At 34.6% G+C, this 24,916-nt stretch overlaps 1 protein-coding gene and 2 long non-coding RNA genes across 13 annotated transcripts in view; 2 read left to right on the forward strand and 1 right to left on the reverse strand.

Moving 5' to 3' along the window:
* The first annotated feature begins 231 nt into the window (after positions 1–231).
* Positions 232–20,199, forward strand: LOC110791212 (MADS-box transcription factor 27). 3 transcript variants are annotated; one of them, XM_056837925.1, is made up of 9 exons: positions 243–375; positions 816–1,049; positions 10,104–10,182; positions 15,430–15,491; positions 18,947–19,046; positions 19,121–19,162; positions 19,252–19,335; positions 19,447–19,607; positions 19,707–20,199. In XM_056837925.1, exons 2-9 carry the CDS (start codon positions 868–870, stop codon positions 19,723–19,725), a joined length of 729 nt encoding a protein of 242 aa, XP_056693903.1. In that variant the 5' UTR covers positions 243–375; positions 816–867; the 3' UTR covers positions 19,726–20,199. The 3 variants fall into 3 exon arrangements, with proteins under 3 accessions (XP_021851735.1, XP_056693903.1, XP_056693904.1); XM_021996043.2 differs by having other exon boundaries at positions 232–1,049; positions 19,710–20,197; XM_056837926.1 differs by lacking the exons at positions 243–375; positions 19,447–19,607; positions 19,707–20,199 and having other exon boundaries at positions 382–1,049; positions 18,947–19,045; positions 19,119–19,162.
* LOC110791665 (uncharacterized) overlaps positions 7,248–24,916 on the reverse strand; it is a 44,391-nt gene continuing 26,722 nt past the window's right edge. For 6 of the 9 annotated variants that reach the window (XR_008928546.1, XR_008928548.1, XR_008928547.1 and 3 more), the window contains 4 exons: positions 22,701–22,761; positions 22,502–22,583; positions 17,165–17,244; positions 7,248–9,887 (listed from right to left, as the gene is read on the reverse strand). This is a non-coding gene — a long non-coding RNA (uncharacterized lncRNA). Of the gene's footprint in view, positions 9,888–11,059; positions 11,199–17,164; positions 17,245–22,501; positions 22,584–22,700; positions 22,762–24,916 lie in introns of all 9 variants that reach the window. The other 3 variants (XR_008928549.1, XR_002534217.2, XR_002534197.2) reach the window with 3 other exon arrangements.
* Positions 11,192–12,658, forward strand: LOC130468128 (uncharacterized). Its single transcript, XR_008928550.1, has 3 exons — positions 11,192–12,366; positions 12,454–12,565; positions 12,640–12,658. It is a non-coding gene; the product is annotated as an uncharacterized lncRNA (long non-coding RNA).

Raw genomic sequence — 24,916 nt, forward strand, 5'->3', positions numbered from 1 at the left:
AGATAGGGAAAATCCTCAAATTAGTACTCCGTATAACACTTTTTAATACTCCGTAAACCTAAGAGTGCAAATTACAATACCGTCTTATACAGTATATAAAATAAAATAATAACATAGTACAATGTACACGTATAGGGATGTTGAAATCCCTACACGCGTCAGCAACCAATAAGGTGCCTCAACAAATCTAGCATTATACAGTAATACACCCTTCCTCTTTTGCCTCAGGTTTCCCAAACAAGAGAGAGAAAATTAATTTCTATTATTACTAATTAAATTAAATAAACTTTCCACAAATGGGAATGTGTTACGACTCAAAAATAGACCCCAATTTACTACAATACACTTCTCATCTTCTCCCCCTTTCTATTCTCAGTAAGCCTCTTTTTATTTTCTCTCTCCTCCGTAAATCTCTCTCTTAATCCTCCATTTTTCCTTAATTTAAGTTCTTCTTCTTCTTCTACTTCTTCAATTCATTGCATTTTTATAATTATTTTTTGCGAACACGAGCTTGATCGAGCTAACGCTTCTGTAATTTCGAATTCATTTCGATTTCGATTTTGATTTAGATTTAGGTCAAATGTTCTTCAGCTCAATCCTCCATTTTTTTTTTCTTAATTTAAGTTCTTCTTCTTCAATTCATTCCACTTCATAATTTTTTCTTCCTCGTTCTCGATCTTTTCCGAGATCAGCGAACTCGATCAGCTTGATGGAGCTAAGCTGAATCTTCTGATTTGATTTTGAATTTTTGATTTAGGTCAAATGTTCTTGAGCTTCGTGAGCTGATTAATTGATTAATTAATCGTCGCTTTTAGGTTAGTGATTGTACATTGTCTGAATCGAAGTAGACGAAACTGAAATTGAAGGATGGGGAGAGGAAAGATCGTGATTCGAAGGATCGATAATTCGACGAGCAGGCAAGTGACGTTTTCGAAGCGACGGAATGGATTGTTGAAGAAGGCGAAGGAATTGGCTATCCTCTGTGACGCCGAAGTCGGAGTTATGGTGTTCTCTAGCACTGGAAAACTCTATGATTTCTCTAACTCAAGGTTAATTTTCTCTACTACCTCGGTTTTTTTCAATTATCTTCGCATTTGATTTTTCCGGCGCTTTCTATTTCTAATTTTAGAAAAATTTAGGACGAATTAATGGATATTACATTAAATTAGAAATTAGTAAATAATTTAGTTCAAATGTTTGCTGATTTCCTTTTTTGGTCACCTAATTAATTACATTATCCTCACATTAGAATGTTTTCCTTGTGAAATTATCCATCGTTTTGTTGTTGTTGTTGCCTGATTTATGATTCACCATAAAATAACAACTCTCTTTTCCTAAAAAAAAAAGAAAAAAAAGAAAAGAAATAGCGACTTTCTCACTACATATTGATCAACTAGGGTTTGAGAAATTACTTATTTACTACTCCGCCTCCGTTACTTTTTGTTTGCTCAATTTAACTTTCTACGATCTCTTCTCTCGTTCTTTATATTTTGTGATGCACAAGCTGGTTGTTGGAACATTGATGTGTTGTTGTTAATGTTTTATAGATGCCGAATTAGATTCGGGAAAAATTAAATAATACGCGAATAGATAGTTCTTACGCATAAGTATTAAATCATACAATTACGAATTCTGGATGTCACGAGTTAAGAATAAATTGAGAGTGTTTATATCCTTGATTTATTTAGCAGCTAGCTAGCAGAAACTTGATCATGATCGTTAAATTAATTTACCACCAATATCAAATCAAAGTAAACAAATCGAATACATTTAACTTAATCCTAAGATCAGAAATGCAAAACCTTTTTCATCGACCACTAAATTTCATTGCCAAACCTCTTCTAAATTTCATCACTTAAGGCCTTTCAAATCTTTGTATGTAATCGAGTAAAAGAGAATTAAAAAAAGAAACACTGCATATACTTCAGATTAAAAGGTAACGAAAGCATGTTTACATGCTGCGATGACAAACCTCCTAGCTTTGAGATTATCTTATCTTCACCTTATTCTTATTACTTGTTTAATTGTATCATAAAAATAAGTCAAACCAAACCAAAAAAACAAAAAAAAACTCATACCGGATCACATCAGACCAGACTAGACCAGACCAGGGGAAGAGAACAAAACTAAGCATGAACACACTTCAAAAGATCATACAAAACAAAATAACACTCACATAAAACATTCAGACCAGATCACATCAGATAAAACTAGAGGAAGAGAACAAAACTAAGCATGACCACACTTCAAAGGAGAGTAACCAAATAAGCCCTATCGACTGACTTATGGGGTTCCATCCAAAACCAATTGATGATAAGTTGAGACGGTTGAGTAACCTTAGTGTTATCACAAACTTATTGGTTCTCAGATCCCTATTCTTTTTTCGATTACGTACATGCTAAATATGAAGTACATAGATAAGTAAATTTTAATCTAAGCCTAAGATCAGAAATGCGAAACCTATTTATTGACCACAAACTTTCGGATGCCAAAGGCAAATCTATTCTGCAGCCTCTTCTAATGTCATTCCTAGTTTATCACATTAGTGTGCCATGGCAAATCGTCGTATGTAATCGAGCAAAAGAAAGAAAAACGATATTTGCCTGTACTTTACTTGAGATTAGTCCCCAATTTCTAGTATGCATAACTATGAAATTATAAAACATATTATCCTAAATTAAACAGGTTATAATTTTAACTGATTCTATGCGTTTGCAAATAGAATACAAATTACAAAATGGGAAGGGGATTCGAACGTGCACGTGACTTATGTGTTGTATACTTGCATACTTGCATGTACTACATGCTTATAATGGTCACGCACGCTCTAAAAATAAATAGTGAAAATTAAAGGTGAGCATTTTTGACGGGTAACAGAAACTAGATAGATAAAATGCTACTCTAGAGAAAACATTTTACTTCTTGTTACGGAATAGTTTTTATAATTTCTTGTTATCTTTTGCATGAATAGACAAAAGGATTCTTTTGTTATTAAAGAACTTCTAGTAATTAGGACTTTTAGGAGTGTTATCCCGTTAACAGAGATGCAAGTTAATTCGATCCTTAGTATAACTATATAATTTATGTTTCTAAGCGTTAAAATTGTGAAGTTACATCAACGTAAAGTTCCCTTATGGCTCATTTGCATGAAAAAACAATCTTTCACTAGTAATTTAAGTTAATTAAAACATCATTTGTTTTTATTAGTTAAGAGGTCTAATTAAGTAATAAGACTTGTATTTTGTCCATCTTATTTCCATTTATTATTTCGATAAAAATAAATTCACATAAGATAAGATAAGTACTTATCAATAATGGACCTACAACAATCCTTCACTAGTAATTTAAGCTAATTAAACATCATTTGTTTTTTACCAACTTTTAGAAAAGATGGTCTAGTCGTTAGACCACTTTTATGCACTGGAACCAATTATTTATGCACTTTAACCAATTCGTTAAGTACTAAGACCAATTAGTTAAGTCTGAAATTCAATTAGTTAAGCAACGAAACCAATTAGTTATGCACCGAACCAATTAGTTAAACAATGAAACTGATTAGTTAACCAATGAGATCAATTAGTTAAGATTTTATGAATTTTAGTTAATAATAAGTTTGTTCAAAAATAATAACTAGTCGACTCATAAATTTAATTATTTGTCTTTATACTTTAACTATTTTGTTATTCAATTAGTTATGATTTTATTACTTTTTATTATGTTTTACACTAATTTAGTTAGTATCAAAAAAGTGGTTTAACCGTTAGACGGTCTTACACAAAAGCTTTTGTTTGTGTTTATTAATTAAGAGTCTAATTAAGTAACGAGACTTGTATTTTGTTACTTTATTTCTACTTATTGTTTCGATAAAAATAAATTCACATAACCAAAGGATATCAAAACACAAAGTACAACTTACAAGTAAAGTAAATTTATATTAGTGAAAATCAGGTGATTAATGAGCCCACCTAGGTTATCGGCAGACAACAGGCCAGGTGCTTTCGTAGATGATAATGGTGGTGATGCATAGGATGACGAAATTTGTAGGAAAACAAATGGTACAATAATAATTGCTACTGATCTGATTTAGAGATTCTTTAATTAATCTTTCTTAATTAGGAAGGGAAGTTCGTGCTGATCCACTGTATTATGTCAGATTGTCAGTAAATCCAATAAAATCAGAATTAATTAATCACAGGTTATATTTCCACAGTACCACAGCAGTCGCCAGATGAGATTTGATACTTACCTTTGGCAAGGAACACAGTTTGACAGATCGAGTCCACTAAATGCTACACTGAGTGATGAATTAATGAAATTAAACGATGTTAATAAATTTAATTTGTACTGCTTCAATTAGTTTAGTATTAATATGTATGTGAAAAAAAAATAGTACTAGTAATTGACTTTGTTTATTTTCGATATTAATATTTTAGATTTTTTTTTTCAAACTAATACCGAGTAAGTGAATTATATACTCCGTACTAAATTAATTAATTTAAGGGTAAAGATATATATAACTCAACACTTAGAGCCTAAATAAGCACTGTAGTATTTTTGTAAAAGTCAAATGTATTTCAAAATCACACTTAAATTGGTGTAATTAATGCTTGATGGAGTATAAGCCAATGTTTCCCTTTTTAGCTTATTATAAGCCAATGTTAATTTTGATTGTTCCATTAATAAAATAAAATTTTAAAATTGATTTTAGTGACGTAATTAATTTTGAAAATTGATTTCTATCATATACAAAGAGTGTTTTGGTGCCTCAATTCTTATATGAGACCAGCACACATCAACTTGATGGTGTGACATGTTCACACTTATAAATAAACTCAACGCGTTTAAAGGCATAAAACAAAGTATATAACATCGACATAGAAAATAAAGTAACATCAACATAGAAAATAAAGTAACATCAGTATATACAAAGAAATTCTAACATAAAATTGAAGAAAACGCAATAAAACAAAAAATGTAACCGCGAATACAAGGTATAAGTAACATTAGCATATAAATTCAAGTAACACCAATTTATACAAGGAACCTCTAACATGAAATTGAAGAAAATACAATAACTAAAAGTAACATCAGCATAAAAGGTCAAGTAACACCAGTCTATACAAAGAACCTCGAACATAAAATTCAAAAAAATGTAGTAAACACAAGAAAATAACAGCGAATACAACGTACAAGTAACATCATCATAGAAAGTCAAGTAACACAGGTCTATACAACGAACCTCTTACATGAAACTGCAATACAACAAAAAAAGTAACCGCGAGTACAAGGTATAAGTAACATCAACATAGTAATTCAAATAACACTAGTTTATACAAGAAACCTCTAACATGAAATTTAAGAAAATGTAATAACTAAAAATAACATCAGCACAAAAGATCAAGTAATACTAGTCTATACAAAGAACCTCGAACATGAAATTCAAGAAAATGTAGTAAATACAAGAAAATAACAGCGAATATAACATAACAAGTAACATCATCATAGAAAGTCGATCAAGTAACACTAGTCTATACAAGGAACCTCTTACATGAAACTGCAATAAAATAAGAAAAATAACGACGAATACAATGTATAAGTAACACCAACATAGAGTATCAAGTAACACTCGTCTATACAAGCAATCTCTAACATGAAATTCAATAAACTGCAGTAAAACCAAAAAAAGTAAACGGCGAATACAATGTATAAATAACACTAGCATAGAAGTCAAGTAACACTCGTCTATAACTTTCTCCATATTAGTTACGCGCGTCACACCATCAAGTTGATGGTGTGACTGGTCACACATGAGACGCACTGATCTACACTTACAATTGCATAAGACACCCATTTATTCTTAATTATATGATTTCAAATATGTGTGTAATTGAATCAGTACATGAATACTCAACGCTTCCATCATGCAGAGTATCTAATTTTCTATAAATTAACAATAAAACGAAGTAAATTTATTTTGTTAATTCAAACATGAATCTTAGAATTTTATTTTGTTTAAATATTATATCATTAAAAAAATGTCTATCTTTGGGGTTGGCAATAGATGTTGAATATTCTTGAAGTTCGTGAAATTAACCTAATGAGTTGAAGGAATTTAGAAGCCAACATATTCTCCCCTTCAATAGTTCATAATTGTTCCCCTTTATTTACTTTCATTGAACAACCATAGGAAAATGAAGGAGAACATTGAAACCATTAAAATATAGAAACAACTTAGAGCATTAATTTCCCTCAAAAAAATATAGAGCATTAATAATAGTGGTGCTATATCTTATTTTTGCACTCTTAGTCTCTCTCCCAATCCATCACATTACCGCATTTGTTACAGTTAGCTATAAAAATTCCCAAGAAATGCACCACCTCTTTTTCACTACCAGCCTCTTATTTAACCTTTTCACATTTTATATTTTACTTTTATAACAAAATGCCGAAAATTAAGCATAATACCCCCACAATATGCCACTTCAACCCTCTTATTTTCTAAAGCTTGCTCTTATTTAGAGATGTCTCCATCAACCTCTAAATCAGAGGGAGCTAAGAATTAGCTTATTTTTACTAAGAGGTATTCCCGCTGTATTTTAAAAGGAGATCACTTTGACCGGCACACAACTTTATTGAATTTATTAAAATAAGATGAAAGTGGGATAGTTGATGAATTATGTTCTATCCAAAATAAAAGTTTAAAATCTAATCTAGCACGGATGCAAATGGAAACAAGATAGGAGTAATCTTTTTGTTTTGACATTAGATAAACTTGCATTAAAAGTAAAAACAATATTACAACCTAACACTTAAAACAAAGCTTGAGATCTTCATCTTTTGGGGGCCTTGGCCTTGGTCTCCTGAGGTGTTCAAAATGTGCCTTCGAAAAGAAAAAAACAAAACCTGCAAGAACAAAGTTTACCTCTTGTTCCCAAACCCATTTGCACATAGATAATGTGGAAGCAAGATAGTCTATTTTTGAAGCCCCAAACCTCTTAACCAATGATACTGGGTTAAGGATGACCGGTGTAAAAGAACGAATTGTCATAGCCTGAAGGTAGTTGGAACTCTTAGCTCCTAACCTCTAATAGAGTCAAAGATCCTTGTGACTCCGCACCTTGAACACAAATGCTCTTTGTCTCTTCTCGGAGAGAGACACAATTTGAAGAGCTATGGACCCCCAACGCATTCCATTGGGGAGCTTCCTTCAGATAATAAATTTTTCAAATCAATGATACCTATGAAAATGACCTACCTATGAAAATTCAACATTACTTGAAAAACTTTAGGTTTCGAAGCAACTATAATGTTGTTTTTTACATTTGCTAAAGCGAATTTTACATTATCCAACAAACAACTACAAGGGCACCAAAAACCCTCACGCTTTAGATATTATAACCAAACATAATAATATAACAAAACAACCATAGAAAAAAGATGGCATTAAGCTACATGAAACGATTTATCTCATGTAGTCATCCACGAGAAAATCTCTGCTTTCTTCTGCTTCATTGCTTTTCTCTAGTTCCACATTCTATTGCGATTTTCTAAAAAATGCATGTTGTCGGATAAGGGGAAATTATGTAGTCATCCACGAGAAAATCTCGCTTTCTTCTCCTTCATTGCTTCTCTCTAGTTCCGCATTCTATTGCTATTTTCTTAAATTTGCATATTGTCGAAGCAAGGTCTCTCATTTCGTACCTTTGACCAACAAGTGAGGTTTATGATTCCGAACTTCCATAATGGCCGTGGTTAAAATTTTCCAAAATTTTAGATGCTTCCGAAGCCGAGTCACACAACCTCCATATTTGGTAAAAACGGTGTAGATCTATACCGCATGGGTCCCTGAGGCATATTGGGTAGATATTCCTCCCTACCTTAAAAAAGGAGTGCCCGATACTGTTTTTGGAGTATCCAAAACTTCCTTAAATACTGGATACGCTGATACAACCCATTTTATAAAGAAAATGTCATATCCAGGTTCAGAAATCTAGGCTATTAAAAATTTTCATGCTTGGAAATTACAAAATTTGGGCTATTAGGCCCCAAAACAAATAACAATTAAATTTCCACCCCTTCAAAACTTAGAACTAGGGTTTCAACTGCTGCAGGTAAATCAAAGCCATAAGTGTGTTCAAAGGATGATTCCAAACCCTATACTTACTATACATAAAAATGCTTTGAATTCCCAGCAGCAATTGAAACCCTAATTCTAAGTTTCGAATTTCGTCGGACGAAAAGGTCAAAGAATCAGCAACCAAAAAATATCAAATTGAACCCTAATTTATAACTTAAAAGCATGTTGTAAAAAATAAAATAATAATAATAATCCAAACATGATAAAATGAATGGATACCTGACTCCGGTGGAGGGAAGGAAGCCGGAAGGAAACGAGTCGAATGAAGCCGTCACTGACGAAATTTGGGGGTGAAAATTTAATTGTTATTTGTTTTTGGGCCTAATAGCCTAAATTTCTAAACTCAACGCATGAAAATTTCCAATAACCCAAATTTCGTATGGGTCGTATCCACATAGAACGACGTGTATTGCGTATCCAAATTTTATAAGTTTTGGATACTCCAAAAACAGTATCGGACACTTTTATTTAAGGTAAACAGGGACGAATATCTAAAGACGAATTTTTGGAAAACATTTAATTAATTAAATTTTTTGTTCATGCTCCATTTTCTTTATCCCAATTTCAGAGTAAAATTGTGCATAAAATTTAAGCACATAAAATTATAAACCCAAACGGATTACTATCAACGGGCGTATAAAATTTCCATAATCCACAACTATGGAATTCCGCCAAATCAACAATTGACTTACTTTCTATATTTCCGTAATCTTCATCAACTTATAATAATGTTCATTTCACAATTATAATGTAAAAGTTTACAGGTTAGATTTTATTAATGCAACTACACAATCTAAGATTCTAGTTAAACTATCGTTTCACTATGATTTTATTATGCACAATTCAAAACCCATATCACGTTTTCGAGATAAATTGTCAATTTTGAATATTTGAGTAGAAAATTAGAGGAAGAATAACAAAGAAAATAAAAATAAAGAACTAAAAACGTTACCCAGTGAAGAGGAAGCGGTACAGCAGAGGAGCAACGCACAATTTGGGAGAGACAGAGAGTGTCTGATTATTGAGAAAAGAGATACTGAGACAGTGACTGGTAAAATCCACGAAGTTAGCAAATTTAGGGTAAGAAAGTGATGGTAACTTTGGGCTTGGCTAATGAGGCACTCTTTTCTCCTTTTAAATTTCTATTTTTATTTTTTATTTTTTATGATAATAAATTTTGACTTTTCTAAAATGTCAGATTATTAGACTATTTTATAATTTTAATTTTTAAAAGAACTTATTTCGGGTTATGCAACCTGATTTTGACCCATATAAATAATCGGGTTACAAGGTTGGTTTAGGGTTGAGATTTCCAACCTTAACCTAACCCATTTAAGTTCAGGTGGGTTCATGTTGACCCATATAATTAACCGGGTTGAAAATTTCAACCCCAACCCGCTATTTTCGGGTCGTGCTATAAAGTCGGGTCAGATTTTGCCAGCCGTAATCATAGCACAAACAATCCCCCCAGTAGGATTTACAGTGGAAAAGGATTTCAAAGACTCACCCTTCAGTAGGCAAACATATGAAACATCCAGATGTTATGATAAAGATGTGCTGTTATTCTGTCCGTAGCTCGTAAAATTTGTTTCAACACACTCATTGAAACTCTGTAATCAGTCTGCTACTTCAGGAAGCTGTGTTGAATGTCATTGTGAAGGAAAGCTTCTTAGCTGGTTCATTCTTATGGAACTTAGTTGCGTCATTTTATCAGAACTATAGCTGCTATTGCATCAGTTATGACAGGTACCTACACCGAAGACAAGTATAGATAGTAAGTCAATATAATCACTAATCAGTGTATCAGATCACTATAAGACAGCTTTTAACACCAGCTTGTAATGTAATTGCAATTAGTTGTTCCGATGTTTTCTAATGTCGCCATTTTAAAGAGTTTCAAAGTCCGCAACATATCTAACAACTGAAAATAAAGGAACCTGGAATCACATTACTTCTGTGTTTGCAGTTTGAAATCAGTAATTGAACGATACAAGAAGACAAAAGAGGAGCATCAACAGCTTGCAAATCCGAACTCTGAGGCCAAGGTATGATTCAGAACCTAAACTCAATAAATCTACAATTTCTCATTGATGTTATTATCTATGGTGAACAATCATGATTTAAATAAATGGCTGAGGTGGTAGACAACTTTGTGATGGCTAAAGAGAAGCAGGAAATCCTAGGTTTTGGAATCATAGTAGATCTCTTCTCACTTGTTTTACACATTTTCACATGTAGTAATATACTTAAAACTGCTGAGGTGTAGAATCCATTAAGCACACTAGTAATATCAGAAATATTAGGCACAGAAAAAGGCCTCTAAAAAATAACAATAACCAGTGTTATCAGAATACTAACATCACATAAAGCTTTAGTTTTCTGTGCTAAATCTACACTCTAGCTTCTACAATGTACTGAAAAGAATCTACAAAGCATATAAGTGTTATGAAATATCTACAACAGAATCATGATAGGCCTTTCTACATATTAACGTGGTCACGATACTAAAAATTGCTAATTACAAGCTAGGCCTATGTCTATCTTGACAGGAAAGCTCAAAATTTCTAAAGAGCAATGTTTAAAACAATATTTTTACCACTCTACTACTGTGTCCTCCCAAATCCTCAAAATCACAAATTTCCCTCCTGCTCTTCATACACCTTGATCTTATGAAAAGGGTCTATTCCTCGCCTCCTACCAAGCTCTTATGACAAATAAATCAGATACAACAGCCTAATACATGGTACCTGGATAATCAACCTTTTGGCTCTAATTTAGGAATAACATATCCAAATTACAAACACCAGTATCCTTGAACTCAGCTATCATCCCATAAGATGAAAACTTCAAATTGAGTCACTGTTCATCACAAACTTCCAACTAAAAAAGAACCATATAGGTTAGAAGCAACTATATACATACCTTGTACCAAAAGAGACAAAGGCATTAGTCATCTATCAGGTGCACATTGAAGAAGCAAAACAAGCAAAGGAATGGAGTGGACATTCTGAAGATTGAAGACCCCAAATTCTAGAATTCATTTCTGCGCCAATATCGAGCACTGTTTGGAAAACAAGTCAGAGTGCTTTAGAGCTTCCGTATACTTCACAGGCAACTGATGCCAGAGACAAACTCAATTAAAGGAGAGAAACATTTGTTTTTTATACAAGGAAGAATGGTTTCAACTTTTTGGACAATTCTCTTTATATAAGGAGCATGAATCCCTCTGAACTACTACAACATCCTAGTAAGGACCAAGTGCCTTCCCAAGTTGTCCAGACTGGTTTGAGAAAGAGAAATCTGGCACAGGATACATTGGAGCCAGACAGTCTGGTTGGCTCGCGTGTTTTTCTACATTACGAGTTGACAGCTCATCCCTAAAGGAGACTTTTTGCGGTTCATGAAGAGGATTGGGTTAGTTTTTATAAAATATTAGAGATTGGTTTCAAATTCATTTTTCCAGGTATATTAGAGATTGGTTTCAAATTCATTTTGCCGGGTATGGAAGGGTGAAGGCGAAAAGGTTGTTGTGGAAAAAATGCTTTCATGGGTATCTGGTGGACCACTTGGCTAAAACGAAATGGTAGAATCTTCAATGGAGTTGCATTTTCCCATGATAGTTATGAAACCTAAAAGCCCACTGCCTTTGCCCCAGAGGCTAACAAAGTTTCCCCTAAAAGACACCTTGTCCTTTTCCTGTTTTCTTCTCCGACAGTTACAAAAAATCTTTTCAAAAAATCTTTTCAAAAAATCCTCATACAACCACCAAATGCAAACATTAAGAACTCAAATGATATGCATATGGTCTTGTCTGGTGCCCTAAAATCTACGCTTTTCTGGAAAGGGAAGTTGGAACTGGATATTTCCAGAAATGATGCGTGGTCTGGATTGGGAAACACAGAAGATTACAAAAAGCTATCAAACACCTGAAGTCCCAAATTGCAAAAAGTCAATCAATGTAATGAACCATGCACAACTTACTCCAGTTGAATGGAAAAACTGGACTCATGAGGCGGCTGCATAGTATGATAGTATGACTAATCCAACATATCATCTAAATGTCTACTGCATCCATATAGCATATATACCTCTATATCATCGACCAAATTCTTATAAAGAGCACAGTTCCTATCATGGCAATGGGCAACAGAAGAAACAAAAATGTTTTTAGTTCTCACAATGGCTCTCAAAGTAGGGTCCTCAGATCAAATATGAACACAAAATCCAAGGTGTCCAATTATCAAGTTATATCACATGTATGTCATTAGATTTCATATACTTCAACAAGGCCTAACACCATCTCATCATAATTGCAGATGATAGAAAGGTGATCAAGGCTTGTCATAAGTACCGAGAGCAAACTCCTGGACTGGATAATGCATGCATCAAAAGAAGTTCCATTAAAAAATAGTTCGTTTCTCTTGATAGGTACAAACCTCCTGGAGTGGATAATGCATACATCAAAGAAGTTCCATTAAAAGATAGTTCGTTTCTCTTGATAGGTACAAACAGAAGGTTGTTGAAGTTCAGGCATGAGGCCTGAGAAAATTGTACGTACATATACACAAAACTTAGAACTTCATTGATTTCGCCTAATATCAGGTGAGAGCATCCAGGTGTATATAAAGTGAAGTATCTTGGTCGAGGAGACTAGGAAGTCCTAAACTACAGTACAGGTATGCTATGAGCTTAAATGAAAGTTAAACAACATCGCTCTGGAAATTTATCTCCATAGGAGTTGAATCAAGAGTCTCCAGATTGAAAATGCTATTCCGGGTTGATTAACTAAACAAAAAATGGAAAGAATGATGTCGAAAATTTGTAAAAAGGAGCCACCATCCCTCAGATTGAATACAACAAGCTCCTTCAAAAACCTCAGACAAGGAAACTACTGGACAACCAAACAAGATGAAATATTCGATTCTACACATATACACCAAAATCTTATCCAGTATGCCCATTCCACAATAATCTCGCAAACCTTCAGAAAAGTTGTGTTTCATTATGCGTTGTGAACGAATGAACCTAGATAGAGAATACCTGTTCCTTTCAGATATACTGAAAGAACAACACAAAAATACAGTCATAACTCAAGCAACTATCTTAGTAACTACTTTATAACAGGAATTCACATAACCAAACTCCCTGCCTCTGCACTTGCAAGTTCCTCAGAGCTAAAACCCCAGAGAGAAACCCGGGCCTGAATTGATTCTATCGTCATCCTTTCTAGTATTGTGCAGTGTTTCCTCTCTAAGGACAATTTAAGATACCGCTAGGAGGTTGGGAGACTTCTGAGGTCGAATTTGTCCATAGAAGCCAAAATGCGACAACTAAGCTACCATGAAGGAAATATCAAAAGATTGTGGTCGCAGCTTGCTTGAATAAGCAAAGATGTGGAAATGGAGTGAAGAATATAAGAAAAGTTATTATTGTGGCGACTGGTGGAGTAGGAGTTGACTTTGGGATGATGACTTGGTTGTCTCCATAAAAAAGGAGAAAGGATCAGGGGTTTTATGGTCTTTGACATCAGGTAAACCAAGGGAAAATAAAAATCTTTACATCCCAAACCAAACAAAACGGGGCCAGTAGAAGGATTGATTCCCTTTCTTATCTCCATCATGATGAATCAAACAATTACAAATTGGAGGCCTCATGACTCCTTTTATCTGAATGTCAAACATGCTTTCTTAAGGACCATGACCCTCTCTCCTTTCGCTGTCTTTAATAGCATCCCAAACTCCTTACCACTTTAGACCTTTATGACAAGTTATTATTGTGGCGACTATTTATGCCAAATTTCGTATGGATGACATTTGGTTGGGACATAGATGACTAGATTAAATAGAGTAAGTACATGGCAGGAAATAAAGGGCAGAAAATAAAGAGAGACGAGATAGGAGATGATGACGCAGAAAACCCGAAAGGGATAAAAACCGCGGGTGGCAATGAGTCCGCCAATCCACTACGTTGTTGGCATAAAAATCCTAGTTGAGTACAAGTACAAGGTATATATGCGAGTATGTGAATAAGGCTAATAACAGAATACAAGTGAAAGGAGGTATAATAAGGTCAAACCACCTCCACCAAAAGCCTACGTAGCTAAGGAGTCCTCATTTTCCCCAACAAGTAACCAAGTCCTTATCCTCTTCCCTACCCCTATTCCCCACACTCATAGCCCCATTTCTCAAGCCTCAGAGAAGATTGATTTCTACACATTCGATGATAACTGCTCATGGCCCTATTCTCCCTCTCCATCATGGCACCTCTTTATGAGGTGATATCTAGATTTTAACCTACAAATCTACAAGTAATTAACATACATTATATGTTCCTGCTTTATTACTGCTGGTACTGTGTAAACACTAAGGGGTAGAACCGTAGAATGGTTAACGAGGAAAAGTGACAATAAAAAGAGCAAAAGAAGAAGGCTAACAATGACGAGTATCGAATGTAGAGCGTGACTCAGGAATTGTTTATTGAGGATTAAACCATAAATGAACAAAGAGAGAAAAAGGAATCATAAGTTTGCATTCTGAACCTAAAGCAACTGGAGGAAATTCTCTTTCCTATTTTTGTTAGGTTAAGGTGAAAAACCATATAGCCAGATGTTGAATTTAGAAGACAACTAAGATGGGTAGGCTTTAGAAAATTAAAGTCAATTATAGATAATTCTTCTTATAAGAAGTAAAGCTTTTACTCTAAAGAAGAACATATTTGCAAGTAAGTATTACAGTGAGATATGTAACATGTTCATATTAAACAGAGACGTGTTGTTGACACCTAAGCTATTATCATTTTCTAATAAGTATGCAACTAGTTCTAAGATGATTATATGCTTTCAGCAAGCAAAAAGGATAAAGACTCTAGTAACTAAAATGGGATAGATGGAAAATTATTCAAAGTTCAAGGAATCGTTAAAAACTAACGTAAATCAAACAATAAAATAAACTAGTGGACTATATATCATCTTAAAAAACAATAAAACCTCACAAAATAAATCTGAAGACTATTGGAAGGAGGGATAATGTATTTATAGAAGACATATCAAGCACACTAAATACATATGGAAACACTTGAAAATTATTAGCATAATTCTTTTTTTACCACCATACTAGTATATCTCTCAAAATAGCAAATAAACAAAACTACCTTGTATCGCTCTAGGTTAAGGTCATCAATCAAATTATTATATAATTTGTCAATTAAGGCACGTAGGTTATCATGTGGTACAATTAACTCTTCCTCCATTGACATATACGTATATTATTCTAACACATACCTTTGACTTGTAGTTTTGGCAAAGAGAAGCGGCTATGCTACGTCAACAATTAGAGAGTTTGCAAGAAAACCATCGGTAATATCTTTAACCTCAATATGAATCTCCATATATGTTTAACTCTCTTGCAAATTTTCACATATATAGGTATAGAAGATAAGATATTTCTTTGAGCATGACCACCGCTTAAACAAAACTTCACAATAACAACATTGGACAAATTAGATATTTCCCTAATGTGTTAGGTTACTCTATAACTTCTTTAAAACTCAAATTACATGTCAAACTTTGTAAGCTATCTAAGTTGAACTTTTTTGGGGGTGTAAAGGCTTTCTTAGTTGAAATTTCTTAATAAATGAGTTGAAAATGCCTGTCACAAAAAAAAAATCGTTGAACTTTTTTGGGGGTGTAAGCTATCTAAGTTGAACTTTTTTGGGGGTGTAAAGGCTTTCTTAGTTGAAATTTCTTAATAAATGAGTTGAAAATGCCTGTCACAAAAAAAAATCGTTGAAGTTACATAGAGAGATTTCTAGACACCTACAATTATATGGTTTTATGTATAAATAAGGAAAAGTTGATCAGCAATCCAAACCATGGGCATTCAGGAAAAGTTATCTTCTTTAAAAGATAACTTTTCTTTTATCAACTCAGGTTGGTCCTAACATTTAGGGGTATCATCTCACAAACGGTCTTCAAGCATAGTCCTAACTTTTAGGGGTATCATCTGACAACGGTCTTCATGCATAATTCACTTGCTTAATCGATTAATATAACCATCAACCACCCTTATTTCTTTCTTTCTCCGGTCACTTCCCCGCCTCCTTTCACATAGCTATATTAACCCGTTGAGCAAGTTAACGGTGAGGACTATTTTGAGATGATATCCTAAAAAGTTGGGACTGCCCGAGTTAATTAATCAAAAGTTGAGACCTTTTAAAGAAAACCTCCATAGTTGGGACTATTGACGTCAATTTTTCATATAAATGAAGGTAACTTGGAAACCAATAAGTATTTACAAATATCCTTTACATTACCCTTACAATTGTGCGACGACTATGCTGTGTCTTCCTTCAGCAGTAACAAAAATTTAAGCCTTGTCTGCCTCGAACAGTAAATGTTGGATGCACTACATCTGTTGGAGTATTGGACTAGAGGCAAGTCTTAGAGTTGGCGGAACTTAAAACGGGCTATGCTAACTCTACGTTTTTTTTGTACTTAACCTATAGTCCCTTAGTTTAAGGAAGAAATTAGAGATTTAACGGTCAATTCAATAAAAAAACTTAAACACCAATAAGGGGGTGAATTGGAATAATTATGATATTAAGTTAGTTTTGTTTAGGGATAGTCTATTTTATTTTTTAATTAAGACTTCACTCTAATAGTGTTGTTCTCTTCCACTAGATATGCTTTGTCTAAGGAATTGATTATGTCCAAATAGATTCAAGTACAAGTTCAAGGTCTTGAAAACACTGCACAAGTAAAAATCTTCTATAATGGATTCAATCATCAATTATTTGGTGTTATTAATTAGTACAGTGGCTTGTCAGGGACCAAATAACAACAGGTGTCCTTTGGAGGAGGGTGTTTTTATAGCTTGTGTTCAGGCCCTTGTTCAATGTTCATTGAATATATCGCACAGATATCCAGCATAACTAGATCGCTTAAATTCAAATATACTATTTCTTCATGATCTTCCTTCAAAGACGAAAATTATACACTCTAATCAACATTAAAAAGCTTCAAATTCATACCGTTCACATCTGTAACCAGCAACAACAACCGGAAGGAGGAGTCTCTTTATAACTTCAGATATGTGTGTTCCCCGAGTTCCCTGACACAAGAACGATTAAGTTCAGTTGGAAGCAGGAAGAAGATTGACAAATTGCTATGTTAGTCAAAACAGTTAACACACAAGACGCAACACAGCCATTTTAGCAACTCAACACCATGAAAATGTGAGGATAAAAACACAAGGATAAACTAGCTCAATATTGGAATACTTGCTGCCAACTCCATATTTGCACAAGAAACAAAATTTGCAGCACAGTCATGCAATAGAACTAGGCAAAGCTCTTCCTTCATTTTGTGCCAGCACACTTAATGATATGGCTAAGTAACGCCATTTCTCTTCTGAAATTCTAAAGAACTGCTCCAGAAATGAAGTTGATCCAAGTCACCCAAATAAGAAGTTCAAACACAAAAGGCTGGCATCAAACTGTTTTCATCATTCACACAGCCTTATTGGAATAACTGAGCACTATAATCTAAATTCAGCACCAACTGATGGGAAGAATATTAGTTTTCCTTCCCATTGTAAAAAAAACTGTGAATGCAGGAATTTGCACATATCAGGTGTAGTCATGTACTTGTTGTTCACTTAATATAGTAGGCAGCAAAATCCACACCTGGAAGCGCTTTCCACTACACATTTAACATAGAAATGTGGCATAAAATCATACTTTCTCAGAAAGCACATCACTTTCTCTAAGATTCAGTCGGACAATCAGAAGCTAAGAAAGTGAATCAGGAACCAGATAGACAATCAGAAATTGAGAAAGTGAATCAGCAATCAGTTGAATATGTTTCAATGTAAATTATTCTCAATATTCATTGTTACTATGTGCAATCAACACAAACCACTACAGTATGCAACTATTGGTTATTTTAACACTCAAAAAGCTTATTTTGGATGTAACTAGCTTAGTCGGTTAATATCAGTGAGGGACCTAGGACTGAATCCCTTCTACCCACTGCTCTTTGTAGCTCTCTCTACACCAAAAACATGTACAGTCACAACAAAAAAGAGAAGTAACAGTTCCTAGTGTAAGCACCCTAAACCCTATTGCATCATAAATAGAACACTCCCATAATAATTTCCCTCTAACAAGGGCCATTACAAGTAAGACCTATATACATGTTTGACAATATAGAGAGGTATATTTTATTTAAATTGATCCAGTTACCATCACGCAGAGCACAATACCCTGACTCTGGAATAATAGATATTCAGTATCACAAGGGGAAAAAATAATTGGGCAACCGAAGAACGTCGAAGTTAGGTTTATCTTAATTTCTACAATATCTGGAAAATAGCAGTATATCTTGTTTTTGAAGTAATTCTAAACCTGTAGCCATACCATGGCACGACTAGAACATAGCTCTATATTGTGGTGTGATTATGGAGCGAATTTCCCGTGTCTTTTCTAGAGCTACGGTAGCTACCTTACCTTGTGCGCTTTATGGGCTAAGCTGGCTGGGAATGTAAAAGCTATTCGATTGGGAAGGATAAACAAAAACAGGCATTAACATTGTCTGTAATTTAGATTCCCGATTGGAGGGCAGCCTATCATCTTCGTCTGTACTCAATTTTTCAGCTGATAACATATATTATTTTGTTAGAAAATAATATAGAGTAGCTATATATAACTGTGTTCAGCAATAAGACATAAGAGCAAAGGGCTATGCCTAGTACAACCTGAGAAACAAAGGCATATATACATCATGTAGTTTGAAACTTTGAGTTGAATATGCAGGAAAATGATGGGTGAAGAACTGTCTGGTTTGAGTGTTAAAGACTTGCAGAATTTGGAGAACCAGCTGGAGATGAGTCTTCGAGGAGTTCGGACAAAAAAGGTTAGAAACAAAGCTCTATTGGACAAACTTTTAGTCCTTATTAGACCTTGTTGACACAAGCATATATTTTGTAGGATGAAATTCTACATGGTGAAATACAAGAGTTAAACCGAACGGTAGACTGATAAACTTCCTAGCCTTCTTCTCATCTTTCTAATATCACTAACTTTTGTGTCAAGATTCTGATCAATACATTTCATAATAGGGTAATCTTGTTCAACAAGAAAATCTAGAATTACACAAGAAGGTAAATCTTATTCGTCAAGAAAACCTGGAGCTTCAAAAGAAGGTAATTGATCACTTGATTTAGCAAATATGTCTAGAACTGATGTAAGCATTTTTGCACGATTGAGTCAAAATTAAAAGTATCTTAGCAGCAAACACATGTTTGTCATCTCAGCTCTACGGATCAAGGGAAGTTAATGCGACAAACAGAACTTCTTTCCTCACAAATGGAATTGGTCTGAACATGGAAGAAGATACAAATGGACCTATCTGCCTACAGCTTTGCCAACCACAGCAACAAGAAAGCGAAACAACAGGAAGAGCGACGAATTTTAGGTAAGAATCTTGTAGTTACGCATTTTTAAAGTACACTGTCAGATTTCGTAAAATTATTAATGCATGATGTTTTTTTTTTGCTTCTATTTTTTATGACAGCAGACTAAAACTTGCTTAGCGAAGACGATCTATCTGTCGGGTAGACACACTGCCTCAACATAGGTTACCCAAGTCCACACAAATCTTTTTCAATAGTTGAGTGCAAAATCAAAGATTACTCATGAAATGAGTTCCAGATAATCAATGGAACAAACATCAGCATTGTTCACAATTATTCAGAAATCATCCAGCTACGCCAAACCCAGATGGAGTGTAATAAAGATGTGCATCACATGTTTAAGTGCCAAGTGTTTTTAACACCTATCCATTAACTTTCACATTTTCTTTGACAATGTATCCTTGCTCAGTATCTTTGGCAAAAGTTGAGGTACTCCCTCTTCCGCATTTTGTAATATTGTGTGAAAACACTAGGTAAGTTATGTCATCCATGCCGTCCTATGACTCAAGGACTGTAGTCCTGTACTTGTAGTTTTAACAAATATAATATAGAAAGCCGTGGACACTGGAAAAAGAGAAATAGCAAGCAAGGGGATAAATGTAGGTCCTGAGAGTTAATCGAAAAAAGGGAAAAAGCAAGCAAGGGGCTAAATGTAGGTCGTGAAGGGTAATTGAACTTCCAACAATTTGAAAGTGTCTATCCTTTGCAACAATCAGGTTCTGGGGCTAAATGTTGGAGCTAATATAATTTTTCAGAAATGTTCGGAGGCAATTGAAATATATATGGGTACATCATGAGTCAGGCAATTAACATACTATAATAATATTTAGGCAATCCTTGTCCTCACCGAAAATGCAAAGGAAACGTTTAATTTATCCCTAAATTGGAGCCAAAAACAAGAAAGAAATATGGAAGTTATCTGTCGTGGTTGTATAATACGAACATCAGGTTTATGACATCAGATTACAAAATACTAGCCCATAGGTTGGGTTGCAAAACAGAATGAGCATTCCAATGTTTTGATCACTAAGCAACAAACATTAGACAGAGTTCTAAAAGTATGAAATGACTAATTAGAAATTGATTTCAAAATATGGTTTAGTTTCTGACAGACCAATTACCAATATCCACACTAAAAATTATACAAGTCGTAGTCCAAAACCTCTTTCCTCAGAGAAAAAAAAGAGTTCACCAACATCATAGGCTTATTAGATTCATTTATCAAAAGAATTGTATGAAAAAAATTAAGGAACATACAGTTTACCAACATCAGAGGCTTATTTCTAATTGCTTACACATGTTATATTTTTATCTAAAACTGGGATATGCGGACACAACTTATTATGAATTTTCTTGAGACATAAAGAAAAAAATTCAGAGGTACTATCCAAAATATGACCTATTTTCACATAACTATCCTAACTATGGACTATTCTAGAGTATTCCCAATGGGGATTGCCAAATAAGCTTCATTTGGCACACACGAAAGTTAATTTATAGATATTTCTGTTTATGATTAGCCTTGTAAATATTATCACCCTAGATTGCAATAAGATTACGTCAATAAGGTCAACAATCTTGCATGGGAAGAAAGGTAAGCTTTTCTAGAAAAATTCTCATTTATGTAACGTGTCACACACACTCAACCGGAGTATTCTTACGTTAACAACACATTTGAGTTTTCTCTTTTACATTGTAGACTCAAGTCAGTCAACATAGAACAAACTAAGCTAGAATCTTGGGTCAGATTTCACAGAAAGGGGGGAAAGGGGAAAAGCTAGGACACAAACATGCACAAACTCATGCCAGTGTTAGATTTTCTTTCCCCTTCTGATCACATTCTATCGAATTAATACACACAAATCATAGGATAACTCTAAACATAATACATGGTACATGGCATTATGCGATTCGTGGTGCGGGAGAGAAAATGTGAAACACACTACCCACGGCGAATCAGGTACCCCCCGAAACGAAATGGAAAACAAAAGAAAGAGGAAACTCAGTTTTTGATGCTCTCTCTCCCCTTCCCCCTCTATCCTTTAAACTGCAATCAAGGAAACAAAGTAAACTTGTTTTCCTCTGGCAAGCAGAAAACTTTGGGATTGGATCATAAGTTCGTTGAGCCAAGTCCAAGGTTCATCGAACCGGGTCGCGTCCCACGAACTGGTTCACGGAACGGGGTCTATACCACGTTCCTTGTAATATTAATAGTTTTGATGCGACTCTAAACATTAAAAATTAAAATTGAGGTCTCATATTCAGAAAGTTATCATGTCCAACAACTTCATTTATGAGATAAATGAATACCTTAGTTGCCTTAGGTATAATGGACTACAAGTATAAGTTACCATGACAAACCAACACGTCATAAGTTCCTCAACAATATGGTAACTCGATACCACCTTAAATTCATTTACACATGATCTTAAGCATAACAAGAAATTAGAAGCATACATAAAATCAGTTCACATGCTTTAAAAAAGTGGGTACACTACTCTGGTAATTAAAAATTACTGGCAATAACCTAAGGACTTTAAGAAAGAGACATTAAGTTCAATGGCATCACTTAGAAACGCATATATTGTGTGTATTTCAATGTGATTTCTTTCACAAAAGCACCAAGGCTTCACCACTGAAAAGTGAAAACTACTCAATGCCATCACATAGTGATACTGAATATTCACGTACAATCGAGGTAGAATATCAATTACCCATTCAAAACATGAAGGGAAAACAAAAACACAAACAACTCTGGAATCAATCCCAGACACATTACTGGATTACAACTTCATAGAAAAAAGCAAAAGTAGCAAGTTGCATATTTTAAAAGCAAATAAACTATCAAGTACAATTGAAAACTGTCCAAAAAAAGTAATACTGCTGCAGCATTTACCTCAGTGCCAACTTGCAAGTTGCAAAAGGAATTTTTTCATTGAAAACTAGCGACATGTCAGTCAGGATTTCGCATTTATTTTCTGTTTCAACAACATAAAATAATTCAATTAGAAGAGAAAATTAAGTACGTAGTAATTGTTTAGTGCAACTATGACAGAAAGCAAATTCATACTATGAAAATATAAAGATGCTTGTACCTCAAAGGTGCTTTCGACGTTATGTTCATATTCTTGATTATGTTTCCCGCAAAAGTTTGACCTAATTGAAATCAAATCAAAAATTAAAAACATTTGGGCAAAAGAAAAGCTTCATTTATGTAACAAACAATCAAAACATATCGACATAGCCACAAAGGGAAAATGATGGTGTCCGGATTCGATCCTAGGCATCCACAGGTGAATATGTCAAACATTAGGGCAAAAGAAAAGCTTCATTTATGTAACAAACAATCAAAACATATCGACATAGCCACAAAGAGATGAAGATGAAGCTGCGTAAATACGAGCGATGATAGTGAAGAAGTGCGTGAAGACCAAATAATAGAAGAGAAAAACTATACAAGAAGAATTGAGAAGCTTGATGACAGAGAAAATTGGCGGATCTGCCTCACCATTGGAAATCGTGCAAAATGCAGAGAGTAAAATGGGGAGAGAAGAAATGCGCACAAAAAATGTGGCGGAAGAAATGAGAGTTTATATATATAGTGTGAGAGATGGGAGGCGACTCGGACGAGAAATATCTACGAGTGCAAATCTATTGTTGTTGGCCCTGTTGGATGTTGTGAGTTTGTGACATACGGTGGCATCAATTTTTTTTATTAACCATTTTTTTTGAAGGTGTAAAGAGAGCTATAAAAGTATAAAGGCAAGTTAAAGTGTACAAGTTTTGATTTCGGGTTTTAGATATTACTTGTACAACTTAATTGGAAAGTTAGGCTCGTAACTAACCATATTTTTTCAATCACCTCTAGTAATTGAGAGTAAAAACACCAAATTTATTGTCTGGTGAGTTTAGTGACACATCAATATATATTCCGGTAGATCGGATGCCATTAAAACGGGTCGGGCCAACGCCAAACTCACTCCGCATCATGTAGGACCGGGTCAAAAAGTTAAAAACATGGCCCATGCCCACATGTTGTTGGGTCGGGTCGGACCATCATGCCTAAACCTAATTTTACTAAATTTAGTGTGCTTTCTCGTGTCGGGTCGAGTCGTGCCTTGTCATGCTTTTCCCAAAAAAATACGACTTAGGCCAGCCCACGACTTTGTGCACATGTAAGATCGTGCTTTTTCGTGGCCGGACATTCCTCAGTCCGGGTTGGGCCTCGGGCCGGCCTGACCCACAACCATCTTTATTGAGTGCACCTTAAATCATTATAGTAGTAGGTGTTGTCTCTTACACAAAAAATAGAAAATAAAACATTTAGTATCATATACTACGTACAATATATGAGACTTTTCAAAATATTTATGGGTAGTCTCGATAGAACTATAGAAGAATACTGTAAGAGGTAACAAATAATCTACTGTATGTAGTCTTTATTCTTCATGTGGTCGGGGCTTAGAACAAAGAAAACAAACGGGCAAGAATGGGTTAGTCTGTAGACTCTTCAGGTCTAATCGGGGTTGGTTCTTCAGGTGGGAGTTGCTACAGAATGGTTTTCTCAGCTTCACAAGCGGAGGCGTTAACATGTCTACAGAAATGGAATGCGGTATTCTGCACTCAATTAGACTCCATTTCAATCTACAGATTGCAAACTTGGTCAAGACTAGCAACATTTGATCACGCCCAGACGATTACAACCATTCTAAACAAGGGTAAGTGCTCCCCCAATGCCTTGTTACTAAAGTAGATCATAAACAGGTGCACAAAGCACACGAGATGGAGCATGAAGCGATCACACCTTGAGCAGATTCATGCTTCTTAACAACATGAACCACCCTAGGATTCAAAGATAGGCTCATCTTCAGGTAAGAAACTACTCCCTCCGTCCCTTTTTGTTTGCCCCATAGCAAAAAATCATTTTATTAAGAATTGGGCGTAAAATTTGCACATGGTTTGACAAAGTGGTCTCATGTGGAGAGAAATAGAGAGAAAACAAGTGGAAAATTTACCATTTGAGACATGGAGCAATCTCAAAGGGACACCCCATAAAGGAAAATGAGGCAAACAATAAGAGACATAGGAAGTATAAGGATTCCCCACTCTTAGGAGAGCTGCAGTTCTCTGAGAGTTTTCTTTTGTATGTTATCCTGATATCGTAAAAAAAGAAAAGACTCCCTTCACGTAGGCCATTGTCAATGATACTAAACCATATAACTACTTAAGAGAGGTGAAGGTATAAGTAGAAATCTTGCTCGCTCGAGTAACCCTAATGGACAGGAGTTCTGGTTGGCCTCTTTGTTCCGGT

Source organism: Spinacia oleracea, chromosome 2 (assembly GCF_020520425.1).
Source record: "Spinacia oleracea cultivar Varoflay chromosome 2, BTI_SOV_V1, whole genome shotgun sequence".
NCBI classification, from domain to species: Eukaryota; Viridiplantae; Streptophyta; class Magnoliopsida; order Caryophyllales; family Amaranthaceae; genus Spinacia; species Spinacia oleracea.